The following is a 19,628-nucleotide window of genomic DNA, read 5'->3' on the forward strand; positions in this document are numbered from 1 at the left end:
ACTGCGTGTGATTACACTAACCATGTCTGTCTACGTACGACTGCGTGTGATTACACTAACCATGTCTGTCTACGTACGACTGCGTGTGATTACACTAACCATGTCTGTCTACGTACGACTGCGTGTGATTACACTAACCATGTCTGTCTGCGTGTGATGACACTAACCATGTCTGTCTGCGTGTGATGACACTAACCATGTCTGTCTACGAACGTCTGCGTGTGATGACACTAACCATGTCTGTCTACGTACGACTGCGTGTGATGACACTAACCATGTCTGTCTACATACGTCTGCGTGTGATGACACTAACCATGTCTGTCTACGTACGTCTGCGTGTGATGACACTAACCATGTCTGCGTCTGTCCTTCAGGCTACAACGGTGAGTGTGAGTGTACGTACGAGAATGGTCACAGAGGGATCCCAGGTCCTCCGGGCCCCCGCGGACCCCTAGGGTATGACGGGCTGCCAGGGCACAGCGGAGAGAAAGGTGACCATGGATATAATGGGGACCCTGGCTCACAAGGATCCCACGTAAGGCTAACCCATATTTTAGAACATAGAAACAAATTATAAACCCTTTTATAAAACGTATTGCGAAGTGTAATGGCGAATCCCTATGAGACGCCACTGTAACAGGTTGAGAGTAGTTAATGTCGTGTCCACAGAATCGGCTTTCCAAACGTAGATATATCTTTGGGTGATGTTCCTATTTCTTGCATATGAAACAATACATAGTTCCAATACAGAATATTCCAATATGCAGAAGAGTAATCTATGATTCCTGTGGGATGGTATGAACTATATGCTCTATCACCTGTGCTAACCCTTCCTGATCACCTGTGCTACCCCTTCCTGGTCACCTGTGCTAACCCTTCCTGATCACCTGTGCTACCCCTTCCTGGTCACCTGTGCTAACCCTTCCTGATCACCTGTGCTAACCCTTCCTGATCACCTGTGCTAACCCTTCCTGATCACCTGTGCTAACCCTTCCTGGTCACCTGTGCTAACCCTTCCTGATCACCTGTGCTAACCCTTCCTGATCACCTGTGCTAACCCTTCCTGGTCACCTGTGCTAACCCTTCCAGGTCACCTGTGCTACCCCTTCCAGGTCACCTGTGCTAACCCTTCCAGGTCACCTGTGCTAACCCTTCCAGGTCACCCGTGCTAACCCTTCCTGGTCACCTGTGCTAACCCTTCCTGGTCACCTGTGCTAACCCTTCCAGGTCACCCGTGCTAAGCCTTCCTGGTCACCCGTGCTAAGCCTTCCTGGTCACCCGTGCTAAGCCTTCCTGGTCACCCGTGCTAACCCTTCCTGGTCACCCGTGCTAACCCTTCCTGGTCACCCGTGCTACCTATATGCCTGTGACCCAAATGAGTGCCGCTAGTGTACAAAACAAGATTAAACATCCCTAGACAGATGACTTATACACAACACGATAAAAGACACATAATCAAGCCAAAGTGTAACCCAGACGTCTCATGCACAAGGTGTAACCCAGACGTCTCATGCACAAAGTGTAACCCAGACGTCTCATGCACAAGGTGTAACCCAGACGTCTCATGCACAAAGTGTAACCCAGACGTCTCATGCACATGCTGTGGTGGTTTTGCATTGTATGGTTGAGTTGAATATTCATGATCTTTAAAGGTGTAATCTGTAACTTTCAATTCCAGTCAAAGTCTCCCCCTGCACTTGTTTGTAAACTGAGCGTGTGGTTCTTGGTGAATGGAATCGTTTGATATTTGTGAAGATAAAATTAACATATTTGACCTTTAAGTTGTATGGCGTATGAGATGTTGTCTGGACTGTAGGGCAACCCAGGCAGGTTACAGTGATGTTGTCTGGACTGTAGGGCAACCCAGGCAGGTTACAGTGATGTTGTCTGGACTGTAGGGCAACCCAGGTAGGTTACAGTGATGTTGTCTGGACTGTAGGGCAACCCAGGCAGGTTACAGTGATGTTGTCTGGACAGTAGGGCAACCCAGGCAGGTTACAGTGATGTTGTCTGGACAGTAGGGCAACCCAGGCAGGTTACAGTGATGTTGTCTGGACTGTAGGGCAACCCAGGTAGGTTACAGTGATGTTGTCTGGACTGTAGGGCAACCCAGGCAGGTTACAGTGATGTTGTCTGGACAGTAGGGCAACCCAGGCAGGTTACAGTGATGTTGTCTGGACAGTAGGGCAACCCAGGTAGGTTACAGTGATGTTGTCTGGACTGTAGGGCAACCCAGGCAGGTTACAGTGATGTTGTCTGGACTGTAGGGCAACCCAGGCAGGTTACAGTGATGTTGTCTGGACAGTAGGGCAACCCAGGTAGGTTACAGTGATGTTGTCTGGACTGTAGGGCAACCCAGGCAGGTTACAGTGATGTTGTCTGGACTGTAGGGCAACCCAGGCAGGTTACAGTGATGTGGTCTGGACTGTAGGGCAACCCAGGCAGGTTACAGTGATGTGGTCTGGACTGTAGGGCAACCCAGGCAGGTTACAGTGATGTGGTCTGGACTGTAGGGCAACCCAGGCAGGTTACAGTGATGTGGTCTGGACTGTAGGGCAACCCAGGCAGGTTACAGTGATGTTGTCTGGACTGTAGGGCAACCCAGGCAGGTTACAGTGATGTTGTCTGGACTGTAGGGCAACCCAGGCAGGTTACAGTGATGTGGTCTGGACTGTAGGGCAACCCAGGCAGGTTACAGTGATGTGGTCTGGACTGTAGGGCAACCCAGGCAGGTTACAGTGATGTGGTCTGGACTGTAGGGCAACCCAGGCAGGTTACAGTGATGTGGTCTGGACTGTAGGGCAACCCAGGCAGGTTACAGTGATGTTGTCTGGACAGTAGGGCAACCCAGGTAGGTTACAGTGATGTTGTCTGGACTGTAGGGCAACCCAGGCAGGTTACAGTGATGTTGTCTGGACTGTAGGGCAACCCAGGGAGGTTACAGTGATGTTGTCTGGACTGTAGGGCAACCCAGGCAGGTTACAGTGATGTTGTCTGGACTGTAGGGCAACCCAGGCAGGTTACAGTGATGTTGTCTGGACTGTAGGGCAACCCAGGCAGGTTACAGTGATGTTGTCTGGACATGCTTCCCCCTGTAGGGAAACCCAGGCAGGCCTGGTTACAATGGAGTGAAGGGACAGAAGGGAGAGTCCTATGTGACCAACTATAAAGGTGAGTGGAAGATGTGATCCAGATTAGAATGGGCAACGTAAGAGAATCTCTTACGCCTCGAACAGACCATCAGCGTCATTGCGTTTTGGTACACCAGAAGTACATTCATTTCCAATGGAACGCTGCGTTTACCTTGCATCATTGCATTGTAGAGGCAGTTGCAGTGCATTCTGGTTGGTGCATACCTTGGATTTATCCAAGTATGCATCAAACTGTATGTGTAGACTTTACAGAAAGGTTGGCAGAAGGTGAGGTTGGCAGAAGGTGAATGTTGAACCTTACTTACACACACATAACCAGTAAACATGTTGCATTACATAATGATGGAAGTCTGACTGCAGAATTTATTAAGCAGCAATGACGCTGTCGATCTGATCGAGTTGTTCCGAGTCTCTACAAAGCACCACACAATATATACCACTGACAGGACAGTGAGTTATTTAGTATGTGTATGTGATCCCTTTGGGAATTGAACCTGTACCTTTTCCAACTGAGCCACAGAGGAAAACATATGTCAGTGCTGTATATTTTAACCCATGCACGTTTGTCAAATTACAAGAAATGTAAAATGCACTTTAAATGACCCCTCAACCCTCTTCATAACATTGCCTTTAGCATTTTGGTGTAATACATTGACATAACTTGTTGTTTTGGACATTTTAATTGACAGGTGCGAAGGGTGACCCTGGCTTCAATGGCCCCAACGGACCGTTTGGGGCCACTGGTCGGCCAGGATCCGATGGCTTCCCTGGCACTGTGGGAGACCCCGGACCCCCGGTGGGTTAGTCTGTCAGAGGAACATTATTTCTCCCAGGGTCATTTTGATTTGAAATGTGGGGGGACATTACGATAATTTCCTACATTTCTACACTATAATATTGGGGTAACAGTCAATTCCCACTGGGCACAGACGTCAATTCAACGTCTATTCCGCGTTGGTTCAATGTAATTTCATTGAAATGACGTAGAAACAACGTTGATTCAACCAGTGTGTTCCCAGCGGTTTAGTGCATCTGCAGTCTGTCTGTGTTGTCTGTGTACGATTTCTGCTCCGGGCTTACACTAAGTACAGATCTAGGATCAGCTTGCCCTCTCCAAGTCCCAACCTGAATCATTAGTGGGGAAACAAAACTGACCTTAGATCAGCTTGTAGGGGCAACTTCGCCCTCTTCATGTCATGCCTTGCCATCCGTCAGGGTGACGGTTACGGGGGCTCGGTAGGTGACAAAGGCTACCCAGGGCCCCATGGTCCTGTAGGCCCCCCAGGCAGACCGGGCCCCCTAGGCCCTGGTGCTCCAGGCCGTCATGGCCACCAAGGGCCCCCAGGGGACGCGGGCCTCCCAGGTCTCCCTGGACAACCTGGACCTCGAGGTAGGACCGATAGAGAGTGAAACGCCTGAATGAAAATCACCTCAGTGGTAATGGTCTTAGGTTAACATTGTCATTTAATATTTACTGAACAAAATGGAATCTATCTAATTAATCATGCCAAATCAAGTTCAGCTCAAATCTGTTTTACTGAAGGGAAACCTTTTTCTTTTTATCACCAGGCGAGGTTCTGCCCTGTGGCCCTTACAACCCTGGCCTACCTGGCTTAAAGGGTCTACTTGGTCCCCCAGGTGAGCAACTACAGTTGAAGTCGGAAGTTGACGTACACTTAGGTTGGAGTCATTAAAACCCGGAAAGTATTCAGACCCAGGCTTTTTCCACATTTTGATACGCTACAGCCTTATTCTAAAATTGTTTACAGACAGATTATTTCACTTTTAGTTCACTGTATCACAATTCCAGTGGGTCAGAAGTTTACATACACTAAGTTCACTGTGCCTTTAAACAGCTTGGAAAATTCCAGAAAATTATGGCTTTAGAAGCTTCTGATATGCTAATTGACATCATTTGAGTCAATTGGAGGTGTACCTGTGGATGTATTTCAAGGCCTACCTTCAAACCCAGTGCCTCTTTGCTTGACATCATGGGAAAATCAAAAGAAATCAGCCAAGACCTCAGAAAAAAAATTGTAGACCTCCACAAGTCTAGTTGATCCTTGGGAGCAATTTCCAAACGCCTGAAGGTACCACGTTCATCTGTACAAACAAGAGTATGCAAGAATAAACACCATGGGACCATGCAGTCGTCATACTGCTCAGGAAGGAGACTCGTTCTGTCTCCTAGAGATTAACGTACTTTGGTGTGAAAAGTGCAAATCAATCCCAGAACAACAGCAAAGGACCTTGTGAAGATGCTGGAGGAAACCGGTACAATAGTATCTATATCCACAGTAAAACGAGTCCTATATCGACATAACCTGAAAGGCTGCTCAACAAGGAAGAAGCCACTGCTCTAAAACCACCATAAAAAGACAGATTATGGTTTGCAACTGCACATGGGGACAAAGATCGTACTTTTTGGAGAAATGTCCTCTGGTCTGATGAAACAAAAATAGAGCTACTTGGCCATAATGACCATCGTTATGTTTGGAGGAAAAAGGGGGAGGCTTGCAAGCCGAAGAACACCATCCCAACCGTGAAGCATGGGGATGGCAGCATCATGTTGTGGGGGTGCTTTGCTGCAGGTGGGGCTGGTGCACTTCACAAAATAGATGGCATCATAAGGTAGGAAAATTATGTGGATTTATTGAAGCAACATCTCAAGACATCAGTCAGGAAGTTAAAGCTTGGTCGCAAATGGGTCTTCAAAATGGACAATGACCCCAAGCATACTTCCAAATTTGTGTCAAAATAGCTTAAGGACGAAGAAGTCAAGGTATTGGAGTGGCCATCACAAAGCTCTGACCTCATCCTATAGAAAATGTGTGGGCAGAACTGACAAAGCGTGTGCGAGCAAGGAGGCCTACAAACCTGACTCAGTAACATCAGGTCTGTCAGGAGGAATGGCCAAAATTCACCCAATTATTGTGGGAAGCTTGTGGAAGGCTACCTGAAACGTTTGACCCAAGTTAAACAATTAAAGGCAATGCTAGCAAATACTAATTTAGTGTATGTAAACTTCTGACCCACTGGGAATGTGATGAAAGAAATGAAAGCTGAAATAAATAATTCTCTCTACTATTCTGACATTTCACATTCTTAAAATAAACTGGTGATCCAAACTGATCCTAACAGGGAATTTTTACTAGGATTAAATGTCAGGAATTGTGAAAAACTGAGTTTAAATGTATTTGGCTAAGGTGTATATAAACTTCCAACTTCAACTGTACATACTGACACTGTTAAAGATTGTGTGTGTGTTTTTAGACTTTCTTAGCATGCTTTGGGAGTCTGAAATATGATTCATAGGTGATAGATGTATTGCCAGTGGTGATAGATTGATTGACAGGGGATAGATTGATTGACAGTGTTGATAGATTGATTGATAGGGGATATATTGATTGCCACTGACTGATCAACCTGTTCTGATTGACCCTCCCCAGGGAATCCTGGGCCACCAGGACCACTTGGTTTCCCAGGTCCCACAGGTTCCCTTGGACCTCAAGGCATGAGAGGAGATGACGGGACAGATGGAGGAACTGGACCATCAGGTAATGACTGTTTGGAAGGGATTATCACACAAGTGTTAATCATTTGTACATGGGGCCTCCTGAGTGGCGCAGTGGTCTAAGGCCCTGCATCGCAGTGCTAGCTGTGCCACTAGAGATTCTGGTTCGAGTCCAGGCTCTGCTGCCGTGACCGGGAGACCCATGGGGCGGCGCACAATTGGCCCAGCGATGTTATCCATTCCAAATGAATGCATTCTGGGTTTATTTTGTAAATGAGCTTTTATGTGGTTAATAGACAGAGTTTAGTTGGATGGGTGGTTGGGTGTGTTTGTTGGTCGGTGTGTTTCTTGGTCAGTGGGTTAATTTGTTAGGCAGACAAGTGATAAGGCTCAAGTAAAATCAAACCAGCGTTGCATTCTATCTTTATGAAATGTTTTGGACCTGGCTAGGTTCCGCTATACATCCAGTAGAGAGCAGTGCTACTCCTACCTCAGCAGTGCTACTCCTACCTCAGCAGTGCTACTCCTACCTCAGCAGTGATACTCCAGTAAAACTCCTTCCTCAGCAGTGATACTCCAGTAAAACTCCTTCCTCAGCAGTGATACTCCAGTAAAACTCCTACCTCAGCAGTGATACTCCAGTAAAACTCCTTCCTCAGCAGTGATACTCCAGTAAAACTCCTTCCTCAGCAGTGATACTCCAGTAAAACTCCTACCTCAGCAGTGATACTCCAGTAAAACTCCTTCCTCAGCAGTGATACTCCAGTAAAACTCCTTCCTCAGCAGTGATACTCCAGTAAAACTCCTACCTCAGCAGTGATACTCCAGTAAAACTCCTACCTCAGCAGTGATACTCCAGTAAAACTCCTACCTCAGCAGTGATACTCCAGTAAAACTCCTACCTCAGCAGTGATACTCCAGTAAAACTCCTACCTCAGCAGTGATACTCCAGTAAAACTCCTACCTCAGCAGTGATACTCCAGTAAAACTCCTACCTCAGCAGTGATACTCCAGCCGATACAGAAAAGAGACACAAAACTTAACCGTGGTCATTCCTCAGGCCTGTAATATTTACACAGTAAATAGATATCATCTTAAAATTAAGACGGGTTATAACTGAATAACTGAAGGGACTGGTTGGGGAGTTAGTGTTTGTAGTTAGTGTGAGTAGTTAGTGTGAGTAGTTAGATGGTTCATGTCTGGATCCCTCTTCCCAAACAGGACACCAAGGATGTGTTGGAGATAATGGTGACCCTGGTCAACCTGGAATCAACCTGGACGGACCACCAGGACTCCCTGGACCACCAGGCTCTCCAGGCTGGCCGGGACCTCCAGGAGACACCTTCAACACCGGACCTGGTCCCATTGGTCCACCTGGACTACCTGGGTTACTGGGACCCAAGGGAGATCCTGGTTTGCCAGGCATCCCTGGGCCTCCAGGTGCATCTAACTCACTGTTAATACACACACACACAATATTTCACTGTCATAACATCTAGTAGTCAACACAGTGAAAGAGAGACCATTATAGAGCAGTGGGAATTGGAAGAACATTGCATTGGCCCACCAGACATTGTTACTGTATATGTACAGTCCCAGTCAAAGATTTGGACACACCTACTCATCATTCCAGGGTTTTTCTTTATTTTTACTATTTTCTACATTGTAGAATAATAGTGAAGACATCAAAACTATGAAATAACACATATGGAATCATGTATTAAGCAAAAAAGTATTAAACAAATCAAAATATATTTTATATTTGAGATTCTTCAAAGTAGCCACCCTCTGCCTTGATGACAGGCTTGCACACTCTTGGCATTCTCTCAACTAGCTTCACCTGGAATGCTTTTCCACAAGTCTTAAAGGAGCTCCCACATATGTTGAGTACTTGTTGGCTGCTTTTCCTTTGCTCTGCGGTCCAACTCATCTCAAACCATCTCAATTGGCTGTTGAGGTCGGGTGATTGTGGAGGCCAGGTCATCTGATGCAGCACTTCATAACTCTCCTTCTTGGTCAAATAGCCCTTACACAGGCTGGAGGTGTGTTTTGGGTCATTGTCCTGTTGAAAAACAAATGATAGTCCCACTAAATGCAAACCAGATGGGATGGCGTATTGATGCAGAATGCTGTGATGCCTTGAATTCTAAATAAATCACTGACAGTGTCACCAGAAAAGCACCCTAACACCATCACACCTCCTCCTCCATGCTTCACAGTGGGAACCACACATGCGGAGATCATCTGTTCACCTACTCTGTGTCTCATAAAGACACGTCAGTTGGAACCAAAAATTTGAAATTTGGGCTCATCTAACTAAACTTTTTTTACCATTATTTTACCAGGTAAGTTGACTGAGAACACGTTCTCATTTACAGCAACGACCTGGGGAATAGTTACAGAGGAGAGGATGGGGATGAATGAGCCAATTGTAAGCTGGGGATGATTAGGTGACCATGATGGTATGAGGGACAGCTTGGCCAGGACCTCCACAACCAATATCCATTGGTTGTGTTTCTTGGCCCAAGAAAGTCTCTTCTTCTTATTGATGTCCTGCGTTCATCCACCTCTGGCCTGCTCGCGTCCCTACCTCTGAGGAAGCACAGTTCCCGCTCAGCCCAGTCAAAACTGTTCGCCGCTCTGGCACCCCAATGGTGGAACAATCTCCCTCACGATGCCAGGACAGCGGAGTCAATCACCACCTTCCGGAGACACCTGAAACCCCACCTCTTTAAGGAATACCTGGGATAGGATAAAGTAATCCTTCTAACCCCCCCCTTTAAAGGATTTAGATGCACTATTGTAAAGTGTTTGTTCTACTGGATATTATAGGTGAATGCACCAATTTGTAAGTCGCTCTGGATAAGAGCGTCTGCTAAATGACTTAAATGTAAATGTAAATGTAGTAGTTTCTTAGCAGCAATTTGACCATGAAGGCCTGATTCACACAGTCTCCTCTGAACAGTTGATATTGAGATGTGTCTGTTACTTGAACTCTGTGAAGCATTTATTTGGGCTGCTATTTCTGAGGCTGGTAACTCTAATGAACTTATCCTCTGCAGCAGTGGTAACTCTGGGTCTTCCTTACCTGTGGCGGTCCTCATGTGAGACAGTTTCATCATAGCGCTTGATGGTTTTTGCGACTGCACTTGAAGAAACGTTCAAAGTTCTTGAAACGTTCCGGATTGACTGACCTTCATGTCTTAAAGTAATGATGGACTGTCTTTCTCTTTGCTTATTTGAGTTGTTCTTGCCATAATATGGACTTGGTCTTTTACCAAATAGGGCTATATTCTGTATATCACCCCTACCTTGTCACAACACAACTGATTTGGATCAAATGCATTAAGAAGGAAAGACATTCCACAAATTAACTTTTAACAAGGCACCCCTGTTAATTGAAATGCATTCCAGGTGACTACCTCGTGAAGCTAGTTGAGAGAATGTCAAGAGTGCAAAGCTGTCATCAAGGCAAAGGGTGGCTACTTTGAAGAATCTCAAATATCAAATATCCCTTTTTTTGGTTACTACATGATTCCATATGTGTTATTTCATAGTTTTGATGTCTTCACTATTATTCTACAATGTAGAAAATAAAACCCTTAAAGCCAGACTACGGAAGGGGTAGGTGCGTCCAAACCTTTGACTGGTACTGTATTTTGAATGCTTTACAATCTTTCATTGTTCTTGGTGACTCTAAGATGGGGCTCATTGCATCTCTAACCATATGGTGATTTCATAACAGGGGGACTAGGCCCGTGCGGAGGTGTGGGTTACAAGGGGTCAAAAGGAGACACTGGGGACCCAGGACCGAGCGGTCCCCCAGGGCCAATAGAATGTAGAGAGAAAGGAGCTGTTGGCCCACCGGGAGCCTCAGGACCACCAGGAGTCAGGGGCCCATCGGGTGAGGATCTGAAATAGCTACCACATGGTACAGTTCTTTTCATGTTTGATCTGTTGACACACTGCTAAAACCAGGGCCCATATTTGGAATCTATCCCCAGAGCATGTCATCTTTCCATGGTCATTTTAACAGTCACACTTTAAGGGAACTATAAATTATAAAAGATTAATATGGCATCGATAAGGTATTCATAAGCACTACAATGAGGGAAAAAAATATTTGATCCCCTGCTGATTTTGTACGTTTTCCCACTGACAAGGAAATTATCATTCTATAATTTTAATGGTAGGTTTATTTGAACAGTGAGAGACAGAATAACAACAAAAAAATCCAGAAAAACGCATGTCAAAAATGTTATAAATTGATTTGCATTTTAATGAGGGAAATAAGTATTTGACCCCTCTGCAAAACATGACTTAGTACTTGGTGGCAAAACCCTTGTTGGCAATCACAGAGGTCAGACGTTTCTTGTAGTTGGCCACCAGGTTTGCACACATCTCAGGAGTGATTTTGTCCCTCTCCTCTTTGCAGATCTTCTCCAAGTCATTAAGGTTTCAAGGCTGACGTTTAGCAACTCGAACCTTCAGCTCCCTCCACAGATTTTCTATGGGATTAAGGTCTGGGGACTGGCTAGGCCACTCCAGGACCTTAATGTGCTTCTTCTTGAGCCACTCCTTTGTTGCCTTGGCCGTGTGTTTTGGGTCATTGTCATGCTGGAATACCCATCCATGACCCATTTTCAATGCCCTGGCTGAGGGAAGGAGGTTCTCACCCAAGATTTGATGGTACATGGCCCCGTCCATCGTCCCTTTGATGCGGTGAAGTTGTCCTGTCCCCTTAGCAGAAAAACACCCCCAAAGCATAATGTTTCCACCTCCATGTTTGACGGTTGGGATGGTGTTCTCGGGGTCGTAGGCAGCATTCCTCCTCCTCCAAACACGGCGAGTTGAGTTGATGCCAAAGATCTCCATTTTGGTCTCATCTGACCACAACACTTTCACCCAGTTGTCCTCTGAATCATTCAGATGTTCATTGGCAAACTTCAGACGGGCATGTATATGTGCTTTCTTGAGCAGGGGGACCTTGCGGGCGCTGCAGGATTTCAGTCCTTCACGGTGTAGTGTGTTACCAATTGTTTTCTTGGTCACTATGGTCCCAGCTGCCTTGAGATCATTGACAAGATCCTCCCGTGTAGTTCTGGGCTGATTCCTCACCGTTCTCATGATAATTGCAACTCCACGAGGTGAGATCTTGCATGGAGTACTTTTGTGTTTCTTCCATTTGCGAATAATCGCGCCAACTGTTGTCACCTTCTCACCAAGCTGCTTGGCGATGGTCTTGTAGCCCATTCCAGCCTTGTGTAGGTCTACAATCTCGTCCCTGACATCCTTGGAGAGCTCTTTGGTCTTGGCCATGGTGGAGAGTTTGGAATCTGATTGATTGATTGCTTCTGTGGACAGATGTCTTTTATACAGGTAACAAGCTGAGATTAGGAGCACTCCCTTTAAGAGTGTGCTCCTAATCTCAGCACGTTACCTGTATAAAAGACACCTGGGAGCCAGAAATCTTTCTGATTGAGAGGGGGTCAAATACTTATTTCCCTCATTAAAATGCAAATTAATTTATAACATTTTTGACATGCGTTTTTCTGGATTTTTTGTTGTTATTCTGTCTCTCACTGTTCAAATAAACCTACCATTAAAATTATAGACTGATCATTTCTTTGTAAGTGGGCAAACGTACGAAATCAGCAGGGGATCAAATATGTTTTTTCCCTCACTGGACATAAATATAAAATACTCACTGCACAGAGCTTCCCACTGTATAATATGCTCTGAACAGTCCTCCACCTCACACTTAGTTAAAAAGACATGTACTACTTTCAGTCATTTAGTGATGTGTCTTGTTAGGTTTCCGTGGTGATAAAGGACGTAAGGGTGCGATGGGTCCTCCTGGACGTGGAGTGAAGGGACCAGCAGGGGTCCCCGGGCCTCCAGGTCCCCCGGGCCCCGTTGGTGCCAAGGGTTTCAGTGGGTCACCAGGTGACCCGGGCTTCCCTGGTGTAACAGGGACCAAAGGTGAGCCAGGTCCCAATATTATTAACATCAATATTATTATCAAATATTATTATTATTATTATCAATATTATTAATATCAATATTATTATCAAATATTATTATCAATATTATTATTACATTTTTTATCACTATGAATTATAATTTTGCTGTTGATTGTTATTATTATCATCTGAACATACCACAGCAACAGGCAATGTCGAATAATATGCTGGTTACTTTTACTATTGTATTACATATTTAATAAACAGAAGCTATTTTTGTTTCCAGCTTGTCTCAGCATACACACAAGCAAATCCACCCGGTTGACTAAAATACAGTGCCTTCGGAAAGTATTCAGACCCACTGGCTTTTTCCACATTTTGATACGCTACAGCCTTATTCTAAAATTGATTAAATCGTTTTTTTCCTCATCAATCTACACACAATACCCCATAATGACAAAGCAAAAACAGATGGTTTTTTTTTTGTTGCTAATTTATAAAATAAAAAAATGTAAATATTACATTTACATATAGTTGAAGTCGGAAGTTTACATACACTTAGGTTGGAGTCTTTAAAACTTGTTTTTCAACCATTCCACACATTTCTTGTTAACAAACTATAGTTTTGGCAAGTCAGTTAGGACATCTACTTTCTGCATGACACAAGTCATTTTTCCAACAATTGTTTACAGACAGATTATTTCACTTATAATTCACCGTATCACAATTCCAGTGGGTCAGAAGTTTACATACACTAAGTTGACTGTGCCTTTAAACAGCTTGGAAAATTCCAGAAAAGGATGTCATGGCTTTATAAGCTTCTGGTGGGCTAATTGACATCATTTGAGTCAATTGGAGGTGTACCTGTGGATGTATTTCAAGGCCTACCTTCAAACTCAGTGCCTCTTTGCTTGACATCATGGGAAAATCAAAAGAAATCAGCCAAGACCTCAGAAAAAAATTGTAGACCTCCACAAGTCTGGTTGATCCTTGGGAGCAATTTCCAAACGCCTGAAGGTACCACGTTCATCTGTACAAACAATAGTACGCAAGTATAAACACCATGGGAGACACGCAGCCGTCATACCGCTCAGGGAGGAGATGTGTTCTGTCGCTAGAGAGATGTACTTTGGTGCGAAAAGTGCAAATCAATCCCAGAACAACAGCAAAGGACCTTGTGAAGATGCTGGAAGAAACAGGTACAAAAGTATCTATATCCATAGTAAAACAAGTCTTATATCGACATAACCTGAAAGGCCGCTCAGCAAGAAAGAAGCCACTGCTCCAAAACCGCCATAAAAAAGCCAGACTATGGTTTGCAACTGCACATGGGGACAAAGATCGTTCTTTTTGGAGAAATGTCCTCTGGTCTGATGAAACAAAAATAGAACTGTTTGGCCATACTGACCATCGTTATGTTTGAAGGAAAAAGGGGGAGGCTTGCAAGCCAAAGAACAACATCCCAACCATGAAGCACGGGGATGGCAGCATCATGTTGTGGGGGTGCTTTGCTGCAGGAGGGACTGGTGCACTTCACAAAATAGATGGCATCATGAGGTTGGAAAATGATGTGGATATATTGAAGCAACATCTCAAGACATCAGTCAGGAAGTTAAAGCTTGGTCGCAAATGGGTCTTCCAAATGGACAATGACCCCAAGCATACTTCCAAAGTTATGGTTTAAGGACAACAAAGTCAAGGTATTGGAGTGGCCATCACAAAGCCCTGACCTCATCCTATAGAAAATTTGTGGGCAGAACTGAAAAAGCGTGTGGGAGCAAGGAGGCCTACGAACCTGACTCAGTTACACCAGCTCTGTCAGGAGGAATGGGCCAAAATTCACCTAACTTATGTGGGAAGCTTGTGGAAGGCTACCCGAAACATTTGACCCAAGTTGAACAATTTTTAAGGCATTGCTACGAAATACACTAAATTAGTATGTAAACTTCTGACCCACTGGGAATGTGATGAAAGAAATTAAAGCTGAAATAAACCATTCTCTCTACTGTTATTCTGACATTTCAGATTCTTAAAATAAAGTGGTGATCCTAACTGACCTAAGACAGGGAATTTTTACTAGGATTAAATGTCAGGAATTGTGAAAAACTGAGTTAAAATGTATTTGACTAATGTGTTTGTAAACTTCCGACTTCAACTGTACAGTCGTGGCCAAAAGTTTTGAGAATGACGCAAAAATAAATGTTCACAAAGTTTGCTGCTTCAGTGTCTTTAGATATTGTCAGATGTTACTATGGAATACTGACGTATAATTACAACCGTTTCATAAGTGTCAAAGGCTTTTATTGACAATTACATGAAGATGATGCAAAGAGTCAATATTTGCAGTGTTGACCCTTCTTTTTCAAGACCTCTGCAATCTGCCCTGGCATGCTGTCAATTAACTTCTCGGCCACATCCTGACTGATGGCAGCCCATTCTTGCATAATCAATGCTTGGAGTTTGTCAGAATTTGTGGGGTTTTGTTTGTCCACCCGCCTTTGATGATTGACCACAAGGTCCCAATGGGATTAAGGTCTGGGGAGTTCCCTGGCCATGGACCCAAAATATCGATGTTTTGTTCCCCGAGACACTTAGTTATCACTTTTTCCTTATGGCAAGGTGCTCCATCATGCTGGAAAAGGCATTGTAGGTCACCAAACTGTTCCTGGGTGGTTGGGAGAAGTTGATCTCGGAGGAGGTGTTGGTACCATTCTTTATTCATGGCTGTGTTCTTAGGCAAAATTGTGAGTGAGCCCACTCCCTTGGCTGAGAAGCAACCCCACACATGAATGGTCTCATGATGCTTTACTGTTGGCATGACATAGGACTGATGGTAGCGCTCACCTTGTCTTCTCCGGACAAGATTTTTTCCGGATGCCCCAACCAATCGGAAAGGGGATTCATCAGAGAAAATGACTTTACCCCAGTCCTCAGCAGTCCAATCCCTGTACCTTTTGCTGAATATCAGTCTGTCCCTGATGTTTTTCCTGGAGAGAAGTGGCTTCTTTGCTGACCTTCTTGACACCAGGCCATCCTCCAAATGTCTTCACCTCACTGTGTGTGCAAATGCACTCACACCTGCCTGCTGCCATTCCTGAGCAAGCTCTGTACTGGTGGTGCCCCGATCCCGCAGCTGAATCAACATTAGGAGACGGTCCTGGCGCTTGCTGGACTTTCTTGGGTACCCTGAAGCCTTCTTCACAACAATTGAACCACTCTCCTTGAAGTTCTTGATGATCTGATAAATGGTTGATTTAGGTTCAATCTTACTGGCAGCAATATCCTTGCCTGTGAAGCCCTTTTTGTGCAAAGCAATGATGACGGCACGTGTTTCCTTGCAGGTAACCATGATTGACAGAGGAAGAACAATGATTCCAAGCACCACCCTCCTTTTGAAGCTTCCAGTCTGTAATTCGATCTCAATCAGCATGACAGAGTGATCTCCAGCCTTGTCCTCGTCAACACTCACACCTGTGTTAACAAGAGAATCACTGACATGATGTCTGCTGGTCCTTGTGTGGCAGGGCTGAAATGCAGTGGAAATGCTTTTGGGGGATTCAGTTCATTTGCATGGCAAATAGGGACTTTGCTATTAATTGCAATTCATCTGATCACTCTTCATAACATTCTGGAGTATATGCAAATTGCCATCATACAAACTGAGGCAGCAGACTTTGTGAAAATTAATATTTGTGTCATTCTCAACTTTTGACCACGACTGTAGTATTCAGACCCTTTACTCAGTACTTTGTTGAAGTACCTTTGGCAGTGATTACAGCCTTGATTCTTCTTAGGTATGATGCTACATCTGTATTTCTCCCATTCTTCTCTGCAGATCATCTCAAGCTCTGTTAGGCTGGATGAAGAGCATTGCTGCACAGCTATTTTCAGGTCGGGCTCTGGCTGGGCCACTCAAGGACATTCAGAGACTTGTCCCGAAGCCATTCCTGCGTTATCCTGGCAGTGTCCTTAGGGTCGTTGTCCTATTGGAAGATGAACCTTCGCCCCATCTTTCCCTCGATCCTGACTAGTCTCCCAGTCACTGCAGCTGAAACACATCCCCAAAGCATGATGCTGCCACCACCATGCTTCGCTGTAGGGTTGTCCTCAAGATGTGACGCTTGGCATTCAGGCCAAAGAGTTCAATCTTGGTTTCAACAGACCAGATAATGTTTCTCATGGTCTGAGAGTCTTTAGGTGCCTTTTGGCAAACTCCAAGCGGGCTATCATATACCTTTTACTGAAGAGTGGCTTCCGTCTGGCCACTCTACCATAAAGGCCTGATTGGTGGAGTGCTGCAGAGATGGTTGTCCTTCTGGAAGGTTCTCCCATGTCCACAGAGGAACTCCAGAGCTCTGTCAGAGTGACCATCGGGTTCTTGGTCACCTCCCTGACCAAGGCCCTTCTCCCCCGATTGCTCAGTTTGGCCGGACGGCCAGCTCTAGGAAGAGTCTTGGTGGTTCCAAACTTCTTCCATTTAAGAATGATGGCCCATGTGTTCTTGGCAGTGGTGGAAAAAGTACCCTATTTTCATACTTGAGTAAAATAAAAGATACCTTAAATGACTCAAGTAAAAGTGAAAGTCACCAAGTAAAATACTACTTGAGTAAAAGTCTAAAAGTATTTGGTTTAAAATATACTTAAGTATCAAAAATAAATGTAATTGCTAAAATGTACTTAAGTATCAAAAGTATAAGTATAAATCATTTCACTTTCATAATATTAAGCAAACCAAACCAAATTTACAGATAGCCAGGTGCACACTCCAACACTCAGACATCATTTACAAATGAAGCATGTTTGTTTAGTGAGTCTACTAGATCAAAGGAAGTAGGGATGACCAGGTTGTTCTCTGTTTAGTGAGTCAACTAGATCAGAGGCAGTAGGGATGACTGGCGATGTTCTCTTGATGTGTGTGAATTGGACCATTTTCCTATCCTGCTAAGCATTCAAAATGTAACAAGTACTTTTGGGTGTCAGGGAAAATGTATGGAGTAAAAAGTACATTATTTTCTTTAAGAATGTAGTGAAGTAAAAGTTGTCAAAAATATAAATAGTAAAGTACAGATACCCCCCCAAAATACTTAAGTAGTACTTTAAAGTATGTTTACTTAAGTACTTTACACCACTGGTTCTTGGGGACCTTCAATGCGGCAGAATGTTTTTCGTACCCTTCCCCAGATCTGTGCCTCGACACAATCCTGTCTCGGAGCCCTACTGACAATTCCTTCGACCTCATGGCTTGGTTTTTGCTCTGACATGCACATTCAACTGTGGAACCTTATATACACGTGTGTGCCTTTCCAAATCATGTCACATCAATTGAATTTACCGCAGGTGGACTCCAATGAAGTTGTACAAACATCTCAAAGATGATCAATGGAAACAGGATGCACCTGAGCTCAACTTCGAGTCTCATAGCAAAGGGTCTGAATTCTTATGTAAATAAGGTATTTGTTTTTTAATTTTAATACATTTGCCCAAATTTCGAACAACCTTTTTTCGCTTTTTCATTATGGGGTAGTGTGACGTCATTCTGGGGTATTGTGATGTCATTATGGGGTATTGTGTATAGATTGCTCAGGATTTGTATTTATTTAATACATTTTAGAATAAGGCTGTAACGTAACAAAATGTGGAATAAGTCAAGGGGTCTGAATACTTTCCGAATGCACTGTAGTGTTATGACATTTAACGTGTGTCACGACTTCCGCCGAAGTCGGTCCCTCTCCTTGTTCGGGCAGCGGTCGACGTCACCGGCCTTCTAGCCATCGCCAATCCACTTTTCATTTTCCGTTTGTTTTGTCGTTGTTTTACACACCTGGTTTCACTTCCCCTATTACGTGTTCATTATTTAACCCTCTGTTCCCCCATGGTTTTTTGCGAGTGATTGTTTGTATGTATACGGTCCGTTATTGTGGGTTAGTTTATCGTGTTGTATTTATTGATTCCTTGAGTAAATTACATTCCTTACTCATTTCTGCTGTCCTGCGCCTGACTCCTCCACACCAGCTACACACAGGCCGATTACAACGTGATTCTCTGTTCGCACAACGATTTCATTTGAATTGGGATAAGGATATATACGTATGGATGCCATGTTTTGGGTATCGCCTGCCTCAAAATAGACAGCCTGCAAAATAGACGTCCACAACCCTGGTATCCCATTTTGAGTACAAAATATACCAGGACCGTGTTCATTAGGCACCAATAAGAAACACAAATTGTTGTTTTTCCATTGCAAAATGTTTTAAAACATTTTCATGTGGTGCCCTAATGAACATGACCCAGCCAATGGACTATCTTTATTATTATCCTATGACAGCTATTCCCAATGATGTCATCTTTCCCAGGGCCCAGGGGATATCCTGGTAGAGATGGATCGGCTGTTCCTGGTACACCGGGTCGGCCTGGAAACCCAGGATCCCGCGGGAGGCAAGGGGAGAGGGGTTTTACAGGACGTGACGGTCAGGATGGAGACCAGGGGTACAAAGGAGCCAAAGGTACAAAGTGAATATACTGTACATTATAGTGTATGCACTTTTGCAGCATCCATATAATAAAATAGATACACAGTATTGTGTTTATCTATTGTTTACAGTATCCTATCGCTCTTCATGACTATGTGCATGATTTCACTTAATACAACATTACGTTTTCAGTGTGCTGTCCCTCATCGTAGACTGTTTCTACATAGAACGAGATATCACCCGTTATTGTTGCATTCACAGTATTATATATGTTGTACTTATATATTATATTGTTCAGTATATTATATGATGACAGTGTAGAATGTCCCCAGGTCATAGAGGTCCCCCCGGAAGTCCTGGACCAGTAGGAGTCATAACCATTAAAGGACAGAAGGGCTCTGAAGGACCACCAGGAGAGGACGGCTTCACTGGACCCAGAGGTGAGAGAAACACAACAATACTCCCTCTGCACACTCTTAGAAAAAAAGGTGTTATCTAGAACCCGAAAGGGTTCTCTGGTTGTCCCCAT

The 19,628-nt window shown here is 44.3% G+C and overlaps 1 protein-coding gene across 4 annotated transcripts in view; it reads left to right on the forward strand.

Annotated features, from left to right (window-relative positions):
- LOC115170124 (collagen alpha-4(IV) chain) overlaps nt 1–19,628 on the forward strand; it is an 86,295-nt gene that overhangs the window by 49,969 nt on the left and 16,698 nt on the right. For all 4 annotated transcript variants that reach the window (XM_029726441.1, XM_029726442.1, XM_029726440.1 and 1 more), the window contains 11 exons: nt 375–535; nt 3,099–3,171; nt 3,842–3,948; nt 4,368–4,542; nt 4,722–4,790; nt 6,602–6,709; nt 7,888–8,106; nt 10,412–10,570; nt 12,481–12,648; nt 18,983–19,132; nt 19,432–19,539. In XM_029726441.1, coding sequence (XP_029582301.1) covers nt 375–535; nt 3,099–3,171; nt 3,842–3,948; nt 4,368–4,542; nt 4,722–4,790; nt 6,602–6,709; nt 7,888–8,106; nt 10,412–10,570; nt 12,481–12,648; nt 18,983–19,132; nt 19,432–19,539 — 1,497 coding nt within the window. The remainder of the gene's footprint in view (nt 1–374; nt 536–3,098; nt 3,172–3,841; nt 3,949–4,367; nt 4,543–4,721; nt 4,791–6,601; nt 6,710–7,887; nt 8,107–10,411; nt 10,571–12,480; nt 12,649–18,982; nt 19,133–19,431; nt 19,540–19,628) is intronic.

This window comes from Salmo trutta, chromosome 31 (assembly GCF_901001165.1).
Source record: "Salmo trutta chromosome 31, fSalTru1.1, whole genome shotgun sequence".
NCBI classification, from domain to species: domain Eukaryota; kingdom Metazoa; phylum Chordata; class Actinopteri; order Salmoniformes; family Salmonidae; genus Salmo; species Salmo trutta.